General features: G+C 51.1%; 1 protein-coding gene across 1 annotated transcript in view; it reads right to left on the bottom strand.

The window, feature by feature from the left end:
* The window catches only part of ST8SIA2 (ST8 alpha-N-acetyl-neuraminide alpha-2,8-sialyltransferase 2), a 31,504-nt gene extending 18,747 nt beyond the window's left edge, over positions 1–12,757 (bottom strand). The window contains exon 1 of the mRNA XM_039723604.1: positions 12,595–12,757. Within this exon, the coding sequence (XP_039579538.1) occupies positions 12,595–12,692 (98 nt within the window). The 5' untranslated portion in view covers positions 12,693–12,757. The remainder of the gene's footprint in view (positions 1–12,594) is intronic.
* Between the last annotated feature and the right edge of the window lie 6 nt (positions 12,758–12,763).

Here is a 12,763-nt window from a genome sequence, read left to right as displayed (position 1 = left end):
GTTTTTTTTACCCTGAATACATGCTGGTTCACATGTGAAAGGAAAAAAAGGTAAATTAGGAAGTAGAGAAGACAGTTCCCTAGGTGTCAGTTCCTACCTCATCCATGTTTTGTGGCTACAGCAGGAAGGATTCAGAGCATCACAACGTGTTATTCAAATGCATTTATCCAGTCTGGCTTTACATGCCCCCACTGACAGGTCTGCGTTGTTCCTCCTGGAACTGAGGCAGCTGTAGGGGCTGGGGATGCTGGATGTGAGGAGGACAAGTTGAGAGCACCTCTGCCTGTGTTCAGAGGTGGGGAGGGGCACTGGATGCCAGCTGAGAACCCCCTCCAGGACAGAGGCAGGGGTTACTCTCTCCTCCTCAAACACTGTGAAAAGCAAAAATATTGCAATGCAGACAGAGGCACAATGGGTTCTGCTGGAATAAATGAACAGGGAGGGGGCAGCTTAGTGGTGGAGGAGAGCAGGGCTCTGCTAACCATCTTCCCATGGCTCTGGGGTCACTGCTCTGCTGGCCAGCAGACACGATGCTCTCGTGGACACCTGAGATGCTGGCCAGGACACTGCTGCCTGGGCCAGGCTTGGCTTCTCTCTCCAAGACAGAGAGACAGGATACTTGGCTGAAGGTCTGAGCTGGCTTAGTGGATCTTAAAATGCTCAGAACTGTGAATCCTTTGGTGCTTTGTGTGCCACACTACAACTTGAGGACGCTTTCCCTACAATCTCCCTTTGTACAGTGGAAGGCAAAGTGCTGTAGGATGCTGTGGGGTGTGTGGCCCTGTCCAGCCACCCTGCTCAGCTCAGCCCACTGGTGGGTCCCAGACAGAAAAACCAGCTGCTCAAAACACCAGAAACTGAGCCCAGCACAGTATTCTCCAAAGTCTGCCTTAGTTCTGTACCAACACAGGCAAGCCAGTACCTGTATGCCTTCATTTCCCCCACCTGGGAAGAGAAAAACATTTAGAAATGGAGGGTACTAATTAGGAAGCACATGTTCAAAAAAACCAAAAAAAACACCACAAAAAAAACCCAAAAACCCCAGTCCATTTTATTACACTGTCCTGACCTGGAGTTTCAAATCTCTTTGCTTCAAAAGGCAAAGACCAGCAAAAAAAAAAACACAACCAAAAAAACCCCCAAAAACCCCAGTCCATTTTATTACACCGTCCTGACCTGGAGTTTCAAATCTGTTTGCTTCAAAAGGCAAAGACCAGCCTCGATTAAAATAGCACAGATAGCATTGATTTTGAAAAGCTTTCTAGTGCTACACTGTGTTGGGACTGAATTGCCTTATTAATCTAGTTGTTATCAGTTTCATTGTATAGCCAGCTCTACAAAGTACCAACCTGCTTCCTAATCCTATTATTTACAAAACATTTTTCTTTGGGCTTCTGTTGGGATGTTTTCAAGTGATAAGTTGCATCTATATGTGCTAATGCCATCTTACTGACTTATGCCATCTTTTCTCATTTTCGCTGAGATTTTCAAGCTGCATTGCCACTATCTTAGATATTATATAGGTCAAAACGTTCTGTGCTCAGATGTAAAGTGACACTGATTCATATATCAGAGGATATAAAAGAAAAATTGTCATATGGTTCAGGTCATAATTTTCTTGGATGAATAATTTGCAACAAATCAGGTATGCAAAGACTCCTCTATTCACCCTCCTGAGAACGGGCCTGTTTAGGGTTTTTATTTCCCTTTTGATCGTTTCCAGCTTCTTAAATGCTTCTCTTAATTGTTGCTAGGTAAGTTTGGTCTCGCTTGGAGCCGCCTGGACACGTGAAATCAAAGCTGCTTTGACTGAACAAGTAGGTCACAGAGCCTCGTTGGGAGAGCAGATCTCTACGAGCAGACTCCACGTGTCCACGATCCCAGGCTCCCAAACTGGAAAATGTGTTTTCCATGGCTATTTTACAATGCCCACCCCCAGTCCTGCTTCCCCCAGCATTTATGGCAGGGGATACCCATGGGAAGAGGGCAAAGAGAAAGGAACCAAATAGAAATTTCAGCCACACCCAACCACCCATTTCACAGCTCACAGAATGATTTGGGCTGGAAAGGACTTTAAAGATCATCTTGTTCCAACCCTCCTGCATTTAACCACATTTGTGAAGCTCATTCCTGGTGGAACAAAACCTCTGCCTCTTCCTGACCTTGGGCAACCCAAGTCCTCCTCTTCTCCCTCCTCCACATAAAAGTTAGATAATAGTCCCTTGGGGGATTATTAAACTGAATTCATCCACCTGAATTCCCCAGGAAGAGACTCCAGAGTGCCATGATTTTTACCTGAGGGGTTCAAAAGACTAACACCTACTAATTAGGTTTTCACAACCTGCTTTTACGTTAGGTGCATTTTATGATCCTTGTTTTACAGCTGGGACACTGGCGGTGAAGTGGCTTGGCCCTTAACACCAAAAAATGAGTTCCACAAGCCAGGATTAGGCACTGTGAGCTTCCAGCAGACCTGTCCTCTTGAAAACGCTGCTCTTTACTTGCTGGGTGTGGCTCTTGCTGGGTGAGAGGGCCCAGAGGACCACAGGAACTGATCTGCAAAGGTTTCACTGGCCCAAAAAGCAGAGGCAGCCAACAGCCTCCTGAGATGGCTGTGCCCATTCAGGCAGTCTGTATCTATTCAAAAAAAAGAAAAAAAATCACCACCTATATTTACTTTGCTTTTTAAGGACTGCTCTGTTTTCCTCAAGACCAGAACTACTATTTTCTATCTGAAGAGCTCACAAGCATGATGCCAGGCCTGCCTGGAGACCACCACAATCCCTGTCCTCCCAACCCAGGGGCTTTCCCTGAGGCAGCCAAGTGTGGAGGGGATGGGGAGTGGGATGTTCACAGCCCCTCTGAAGGCTCCTGTGGTGTGGCCAGAGATCCAGTCACCATAAATAACAGTTCTGGGGGAAAGGATGCACTGCCCAGCCACTGGAAATGAAGGATACAGATGGCCCTCCTCCTCACAAATTTCAGAGATTTGCTCCTGCTGATGCTCACAGTGCTGTGAAATGTGGATCAGCACACAGGCTTCAACCCTTCTTTCCCCTTCCCTGAAATTCAGGGTTTGTGTTGAGAGCAGCAGGACAGCACATGCACTCCAGGGCTTTTGGGGGAAAAATTGCCACATTTCCAAGTGGTCTATGAAAGAGAAATAATTGGCTTCCAAATGCCAACCTGTCCAGCCCTACCCTGCAGGGTGGACAAGCAAAGGTGTCCCAGGAGCCAAAAGTGAGAAGAAACTGAGCCTAGAATCCAACCTGGATTCCTCAGAGATTGTGTCCTGGTTTTCTATCAGCCCATCTGATAGTGTGGCTGAAAATATGGAAAAAGGCCACATTCATTGATAAGTCCCCTTGTGGGCTTCTGACTAGACTCTCAAGTGGTTACTGTGGAGTTTAGGTCAAAATCCACTATATCCATCAAATGCTCTGCTGTCCCAGGAGACACAAGTTTGAAGAGCAAGGGCTGCTTAGCCCCACATGTAAATCAATCTGCAAATCAGAAACAAAAGCCAAAGCTGGATGAGAAACGATGGGATCAGAGATGCATTTCTGAACCTTGAGATCCTGCACTTTCCTGGCACTGTCCCCCTCCAGGAATGCTGCTCTTCCAGGCTCCAGCATCATCCTGCCTTCCTGCAACCCCTCTCATTGAATACTGGGGGAAGCTGGCACATCAGACCCTTGCTGGCCATTCCTGTGACATGTCACCAGTTGTTCTGGAGGCTTTCTCACCCTGGGATGTGGAGGAGACTGTGAGGAAGAGAAGTGGTGGTTGCTGGGTGGTAGCTGTGTACCCACACTCCCCAGGGATTAATTGGGAAGACATTTCCAAAGCAGTTGTCTGCTAGGACAAAAGATCCTGCAATACATCTTGATGAGATATTTGAAATCACACTTCAGCATGTTTAAAAAAATCTCACTTGATTATATTGTCACAGCTTGGCAGCCCAAGTGTCAAAAATTTCCTAAATATCAGGCGCTACTTTTAGTGTTCCAAGCTTAATTCTAGGAAGTCTTACAATCACATTTGGGAAAGTGTGCCCATGTTATGGCTTTGAGAAACATCCCCTGGTCCAGCTGGGCTCCCAGTGCAGGGCTGGTGCATGAGGAGCAGCCAGGCTGGCAGAACATCTTCCAGCAAGCACCAGGCAATGGCCTCACTGTTGCCCATGGCACTCATCATGGGACATGCAGATCTGTCAGCCCCGGGCAAAGCAGCCTGGTTAATTTGGTCACCTCTTCCCCCACCCCAATCCCACCTCCACAACATCACCCGCCCTGCAGCTCCTTCCCAGGGACACAAGAGGATGGGAAGGTGCTCAGCATCCCTGCCTGCCAGTGGCTCCACAGCAGCTCTGCAGTGAATGTGAGCAGGGTTTGACCCTGGCACCTCTGCCTGGCTGAGAGCCACGGTCTGTAACACTGCAGGTGTCTGCTGAGGACACGGTGGAATGAAGACACATGAGCTTGCAAAACAGACATCTATTGCTTAATAAGGAACATGCCAATTAGTCTGAAACACTTATGAGACAAAAGCAGGGACAAATCAGCAGGAACAGAGCAGCTCTGACAGCAAATGGACAGGAGGCAATGGGAGATGCCCGTGGCAGCCTGTCACCAGGACACTGCTGGGGATCACTGGGGTAACCAAACCCCTGTCCCTGCCTTCAGCTCTGGGCCCAACCCAGTATCAGCTTTTCCTGAGCCACAAAAGTGACTCCTGCACCTGTGGAGTGTCAGCTCTCACATCCACGTGCCTTTGCCACATGGGTGGCAAGGCCTGACTCAATCACCTCAAGATCCTCTAAAGACAAAATACTCTCAGGGCTCACGTGGCAGACACTTCCCCTCTCCCCATCCTGCATACTGGCAGGACCTTATTCTCTCCTTCATCTTTAAAACATTATTCCTGGCATCAGCTCTTTTTCTCTGGCTGTGTTAATGAAACAGCCAGCAAAGAAACAGACATTGAAGCAGCAAAAAGGATCCAGAGGGGCTTAGAACTGGGCAGGGTGTTTGTGTATTTCGTATATGTTTGTGCAATTTAGTTTTTTTCTCTTCTTTTCCTCTGGAAGGGAGAAAGCAAAAACCCCAAAAGTTCAGAGAAGATATAGCAAGCAGCTGAGATAAAAGCCTCACTGCTTACAAAACATGTCTACACCATACATTTGTCCTGAGATAATTTTTTCTGCTAACAGAGCAGAGCTCTCAGGGAGCACAAACAGCAGAGCATCGGGCTTGCAGCAGAGCCTGTCACCCTGACTATCCCAGAAACCAGAAATCCCAGTGGCTCCTGCAGCATCTTGGGTGCCACATACCTTGGGAGATGGTACAACATGAAATATTCTCATGTGGGGCCGTGGGCCCTTGGGCACATCCTCCCACACCCCTCTCATCCCTTTTCCCAGTGCTCTCTGCAGCACTCTGGAATACTGAAGGTCTCATGTGCTTTCTTCTTTCCCTGTTGATGCAGATGCTGAGGACCTCTCCTGAGCAGAGACCCCTCCTGGGGCAGCTCTTCTGTATGAGCATCCTCAAAATAACATCTGGTGCCTACAGAAGGAGGGCTGGCAGTGCTTGGGTGAGAGCTACACCCCACAACCAGCAACTGAGCCACCCCAGCACCTTCACAGTGATGTAGATCCCAGATCACAATGCTGAGCTGCCAAATACTGAAAAGCCCATGGTGGTTTCAGAGCTGGACCTCCTCTCTCCTCCCCTGCTCACAAAGCTACACCGTGGAAATCCAGGCAGCAGTAAGAAATTTAATTACCCACTGAGCAGCTGCTGGTTTCCAGGTGAGTGTGCTTCTGGGTGTCTGAAAAGGTGCTGGAGATGCCTCATGATGGTGCTTAACCTTTGTAGAGGAAATATGGCCACTGCTGTAGCCACTGGGCAAGAGCTGACTGATATCCCTGCAGGTGCTGGCAAAGCCTGGCTGTAAGAACCATGCTTGGATTCAGGGCTGCCACACACATGGTGATACCTGGAGCCCACTGGGATGCTGCTGGACCGAGGATGCCTTGAGAGAGCACTCCAAAACTGTGACAAAATGTGCTTTTCAGAGCAGCCCTGCCTATGGAGAGCACTGCACAGGGAGGGACAGTGTGCTCAGCACCAAGACAGAGAGCCTGGGCTCGGGGTTGTGCTTGTTTGGGATATTCCCAGGGGATTCCTGCATGCAGTAACAAGGACCTGATCTGCAATAGCAAGAAGTATTCAGACCTAACTTTGGAAAGAGCACCACCCCACAGGGCTGTAACTGCTCTGGCAGGTTTTAGCAGTGCTGTGCCTGTTTCCTTGGATGAGTCCTTTCACTTCTCAATCAGAGCCAATTCTGCTGCTGTTGATGAAGATGCATCTCCCAAGGCCACCACCACCATCAAGGCTGCTGCCAACCAAAACAAGGATTTACAGTGGAAATGTGAAGAAAAAGGGAGCTGTAAAGATACTCCCCTTTTTTCCTCTTCCTTTTTTCTTTCTTTTTCTATTGCATTGCAAGGGACTGAGAAGCTGACACCTGTCTGCTCTGCAGTGGTGTTTGCTGAAGGACACCTGAAACTCTGCACCTCCAGTGAATTTACTTTGCCAGGGAACTTGCTTGTTTCCTGAGGCTACTGGGGATGGAAGCCAGAGAAACGGCAAAATAATTATTGTCTAATCTTGTACTTTGGGCTTATTTCTTGCTGCTGAGGATGACCCTGGCCCAGGGGAAACAAATGTGGGAGGCAACTAGAAGAAGTGCAATTTTGGTTTGGTTTTGGAACAACTGGTTTTTCCAGGAACTATGCCTGATGTATTTAAGCAGTGCTATTCTCAAGGATGAAAAAGAAAAATACCTGTAGAATCATACAGATTAAAAATATCCTTTAAGATCACTGAGTCCAACAGTCATCCCAAGACTGCAAAGTCCAGCATGAAACCATGTTCCTGAGAGCCACATCTACACATCTTTTAAATACTTCCAGGGATCATGACTCCAGCACTTCCCTGTGCAGCCTGTGCCAATTGCCTGTCAGACCTCTCAGTGAAGAACTTTTCCCTACTATGCAATCTAAAACTCTTCTGGTCCTAGTTAAGGCCATTTCCTCATCTTATCATTAGGACAGCCTGAAAGCCCAAGGAAAGATAAAGGCACTCCTGTTAAATGCTCTTCCTGGAAGATCAAAAGCCCACATGCCATGTGAGAAAACCAACCCCCTGAGTTCATCCGTGCCTGGGGAAGGCTGAGAGGGGTGGTGGCAGCAGCGGGATCTGCTGTGTCACTGCTGGCCCTGGTCCCAGAGGAGCAGCCAGGGCACTGCTGAGGCTGAATCTCTCAACTCACCGTGAGCTGCTCAACAAGCCTTCGCTAAACCAGCCAGCACTCACAACTCCCTGCTCTCTGCTGGGACACAAAGGCTTCCTCTGCATTCCCAGCTGCAGCTCTGCACTGGCAGGGGTAGAGGTGGGACACAAAAAGCCCACCTGGGCAAAAAGGAAACCTGAAGCCCTGCTGGGAACTGCTGCATTGTCTCCATTGCCCTGGTTGCATGAACTGGCCTGGCTGCAGCAATAGTGCATCCGAGAAAGGCTGGCTGGTGATTTGGATTCTCCTAACACAGCTCTCCTCACCAGCAAGGTCAGAAATTTCCTCCCTGTGGGTCTTATAAGCTGCTGACAACCAACGCTGGGCTGAGGAGTAACTTTTCAACAGCCTGGAAATCCCTTAGCATTGGCTTTTTTTTTTTTGTTTCACCTGGGGGTCTGTGAGTGCTTTCCATCCTGCTGATCCCAGCCCTCCACTATTCCCACCATTCCCTCAGAGCTCAGCTTAACGTGGACATTCATTTCCCAAACCTGCTCCAGGCAGGAGCACAGGGGTTTGGACATGTTTTTGTGGCAGCCTGCCCTGCCCCTGCAGGGCTGCAGGAGGTGAGGGAGAGTTTCATGGGGAGCAGAGGGACCTCTGCAGCCAACCTGAAATCGGCTGCCTTATTGTCAGAAGAGCTGCAATCAAAGCCTACCCTGAGTATTTCCTTACTCAAATCAGTGCTCCAACATTGCTTTATTTTCCAGCCTGATGAGCTTTTATTAGAGCCCTGCCATACCCTAGGAGTACAAAGGTCTCCTCTGGCTCCACACTCATGAATACTTCCAGGATGTCTATGGGCTCCTCTCCTGCAGAGAGCTATTCCTCCTCCAGCCCAACCTGGATAATTTTTGGCTTGTGCACACCCACTGTGTGAGGGCACAAAAGCGCTTGTTGGTAGAATGTAGCACTTTCTCCAGCAAAACTTTCTGCTGGAGAGCAGGTCTTAGACTAACTCTGGGCTGGGTGCAGTAAATCACAGCCTGGAAGATGTAAGCAGGACATTTATACCCCATGCGCCAACCCTGACAAGAAGCATTACGACTACAGCCTGCTCACAGCAAGCACAGCAGCCTCCATAAAGGACACAAAATCTCTTCCCGAGCCTTTGAAGGGCAGGTGCTGGAAAAGGGCACATGAGGAAAAAGTGGCAATTTACTGACAAGCTCCCAGGCAGGCAGGCCAGCAATATCAGAGACTCCTATTCGTCACTCAGAGCGAGCAGAATATAATTCCTGCTGTAATCAGGATGGAAAGCCATGTGGTCCGGGCTAGCAGGGAAAAGGTTGACTCATATTAAGACCAACCCATTACCAAGTGTCAAGTGCTCCCTAAGATGGCTCAGACGCTAATTCGAGAAGTCACCTGGTGGCAGCGGGTCACCAGCTCCCTCTACAGACAATCAGGACACAGCCGGACCCCTGCAACAGCAGGCGCACAGTGACAAAGAGAGTCCCCTTCAACCGGAGCAGAATCCTCCTCCTCACCGCCGACAACAGTCACCCCACTGGATGCCAAATCCTTTGTTTTCCTCTGCGGGGACAGGGCTGCCCCATCCCGGCTGGGATGAAGGAATGGCTGCGCTGGCAGCAGCGCTCCCCGAGGCGGCCGGGAGCGCGTCTTTTGTTTGCTGCCAGCGAAACAAAGAGCGGGAGCGGTGCATGGAAACGCAGGCGCCACCGGGCTGCAGGAAAAGTTCAGCAGCCCGGAACCAGCTGGCTGCTCGGAAACAAAGTGCCAAGACCGCTCAGCACAGCAATACCTCACGGAGCAGCACACGCCGGCGAGCGTGTCCGTGTCCGCCAGCATCCTGCCAGAATCCCGCCAGCATCCCACCGGCATGCCACCCCAAGCCACAGAGCCGTAGGTGACACGTCCGGACAGTGGCAAGCATGTAGCAGGGGGAAAACCCGCGCACAGGGGTGGGAGGAACGGGCTAAGCAAGAGCGACGCAGCATCACGAGCGAGAAACTGCTGAATTCTCATCCCTGCCCCAATACCTCTTTGTTTCAGCATCTCCTGGCTGTGGGAGGTGGTATGAGGATGTCTAGAGGAGAGAGATGGGACTGCTTAAGGCACAAACATCTTTCTCCGAAGCCTGTGACAGGCAGAGCAGCTCCAGCTGCCCTCGGCTCCTATCTCCCTTCACCTGCGAGCCAGGGAACTTATTGTCCAGAGAAACACCATGGCTTTGGGTTTTTTTGTCCTTTTGCCAGTAGTATCATATTATGTCTTACTTTTTTACCTAATGAACGTTCTGTGTTTTCTTTCTGAAATTTGTCAGTGTTTGTAGGTGAGAGAAATCTGTTCCCCCCCACTCCCACCCATACGAGGAACATTCTTCCAAAGACAATCCAAATCGCAGGCAGGGGGCAGGGTACGTGTAAAAGTGGGCAAGCTGTTCGCTCCTCACAATAATTAGAGAGTGTTTCGATGCCAAGGAAAAAGAAGAAAAGAGTTGCACCTGCCTGTGTTTCCCAGCCCCCCTCAGTGCCACCAGCCTGCCAGGGGACAGCTGGGCAGCTCCTTCCTTCCCTGCTGCTCTGACCAAAGCAAGGGGGGCTGGGGGGTGTGAAGGAGGATGCTGAGCCACACAATACAACAGCCAAACATTCCTGACGTGGGGGAAAGCTGCACAAATATACAGCACCTCCTAAACCTCTCACAGAGAGGAGCTGTTCCCTCCTGGACACACAGAGAGCTCCTGGAAAACTTTGGAAGGGTCTCTTCTCTACACTGCTGTGCACTTTTGCTGTCACACAGTTCCCTTTACCTACAGGACCTGTTAAAAAATGCTATTATGTGGCTCCCAGAGTTGAAAACCCTCTGTCATCCATCCCCTGACCCAAAGCAGAACAGGCACTCTGCTTTTCTATGTCACCACAGCAATACATTTCAGCCAGGTCGGAGCACCGTGCTCACCATTCCTGGCACCATGGCAGCACAAAGGGATGAAGTGCCCCTTGTGCCGGACTGCTGTGCCAGGTGAGCAGTGTCTGGTCCCTTACTGGGTTTGGGATGCAGGAGCTCATCAAACCCGAAACACTCCAGAGACGCAATGGGGAAAAGTGGGTGGGAGAGAACACAGCAAGAGAAAGGCTCAGTTTGCCCGAGTTAATGATTAAATAACATATAATTAATAGAGCAGGGTCCCACCTTTGCTCTGTTTATCCCCCTACGGGAAGCACAGCTGATGTGGGCACTGACCTGTGGAAGGGTTGGCCATCATGTGCACCACAGGGCTTGGGACCCAGGACCCTCCTACACCCTGGGGGCAGGGTGCTCCTCTCCTCTGCCAGTTCCCTCCTGTCCTACCAATTCTGATGCTGTGTGGAACAAGCTGCTCGCTGTCCCTACAGAACTCATCTGACCCTGTTGCCGTCTCTGCCGCCGCACTGCTTGGCAGCACTTCCTTGGAGGAACTACAGCAACAAACTCAGATGCCAGGGTTTGGAGATAAGCAGCCAGCAAACAGCCAATTTCCATACAATGTATAGAAAAGAGAGGAGAAAAAAGACACAATACTGGGAATCCCTAATGAACCAGGGTGAAAAACAGGACAAGTGAGTAACAGAATAGATTTTCAATAAGGGCACAGCAAGTTCTAGTGGGTAGATCTAGCAGATAGGGGAGGAGAGGGGAGAAAGAACAGAAGCTGGAAAAGGAGATGGGAAGAAAGCAAGGGGATCAGAGCAGCCTGTCCAATGGGGAGGATGCATCAGAAGATTTTAATTTCCTTTATTATTATATAGATAGTGCCAGCTCATTGCAGAGCAACAATTTATCTACCCTGGTAACCCACAGTCTGGTGCTGGATGTTTCTGGACAAGGCTACTGACCTTTAAGCACTTCTTGCCTGTGGCACCCAGCATAACACAACAATGAAACAATAAACATCACTGCATTTCATTTATCATCTCATAAAGGTGTTTGTTTCGGTGTAACACAGTAGACAAAGCCAGCTGGTTCCAAACAGAGAGACCTTTGTGTCATTTGGGTGCCCTGAGCGCACACCTCATTACCAAAATTATTTGGTTTTCCACATTGCTGTGTAGCAAGTTCCTCAAGTTTATGCAAATCCCCCTCTCTGCATTTGTTCCTCTCATACCCTAAATTTCCAAGCAGACCTCAGAGATGGGGTTTACGGGGTGGGAAGGGTGCTGCTCCTCAGAGTGAGGGCTGCTTTAGCCCCTGCCACACATGGCACCTGCAGGTAAACACCAACCGTGACAGCGATCAGTAAGAGGTGATCATGAAGCCCCTAACATATCCCACAGGGACACACCAGTGGGTTAAGCTCTCTGCTCCATCACCCCCACCCAACTGATCCCTGCTCAGTCTCTCCTATCCCACAGACTGGTCCCTTATCCACCTGCAGACTGGTCTGTTATCCACCACTCCCATCAGCTGGTGCCCTCTCCACCACACCCATCTGGACCAGCAGTGACACCTAAGCCCCCTGGGTTGCAACTTGCCCCAGCATCCCTGTCCAGCAGACCACTGACAGCAATATCCCACTCAGGGACCTTCTCCATCCACCCATCAACACCTGAGCACTGCCTGTGCCCAAATCTCTCTCAGACCAGGATCTGCTCCAACATTTCTATCAGACTGGTACCCTCTCCACCATCCTAACCCAGACCTGTACCTGACAGAGCATCCCTGGACTGGTGCCTCAGCCTCTGTAAAAGGACCTCCACATCTCTAACGGGAGCAGTACCTGCTCCAGCATCTCTGTCCGGACCGGTACCTCAGTGTCTGTAAAGGGAGTGGTACCTGCTCCAGCATCCCCACCCGGACCGGCCCTCAGCGTCTGTAACGGGGCGGTACCTGCTCTGGCATCCCTACCCGGACAGGTGGCTCAGCATCCCTAAAGGCACCGGTACCTGCTCCAGCATCCCTACTCGGACCGGTACCACCGCGTCTCTAGCGGGAGAGGTACCTGCTCCCGCAGCCCTGCCCGGCCCGGCGTGGCTGTCCCCGGCCCGTGCCCCCTCCTGTCCCCTCCTGTCCCCGTCCCGGAGCGGTCCCGCCCGGCGCTGCCCCCGGCCCCCGGAGCCGCGCGGGAGCGCAGCGCGCTCCTTCCCCACTTGGGCACGGCAAAAACCGGGAGAGCCGGAGACAAAGAAACTGTCCGGGCGCCCGCCCCCTCCGCCGCCGCCGCCGCCTCCTCGCCGGTGCCCAGCACCGCTCCGCGCCCCTTCCCCCGCGCGGGGACGGGCGATTTACCCGCTCTCCTCCTCGATCTCCGAGATATCGGCGAAGATGAGGAAACCGACGAGCAGCGTGAGCAGCGCCAGCGTCCAGCCCCGGCACGGCAGCGGCATGGCTCCGGGGCTGGGCCGGGCTGGGCCGCTCCGCGCCGCTCCGCGGGGTGCGGAGCCCGGCGCCGCGTCCC

Source organism: Passer montanus, unplaced genomic scaffold, assembly GCF_014805655.1.
Source record: "Passer montanus isolate IOZ18808 unplaced genomic scaffold, ASM1480565v1 scaffold5, whole genome shotgun sequence".
Taxonomy (NCBI): domain Eukaryota; kingdom Metazoa; phylum Chordata; class Aves; order Passeriformes; family Passeridae; genus Passer; species Passer montanus.
The sequence above is the reverse complement of the archived record's forward strand: the minus strand, read 5'-3'. Positions and strand labels throughout refer to the sequence as shown.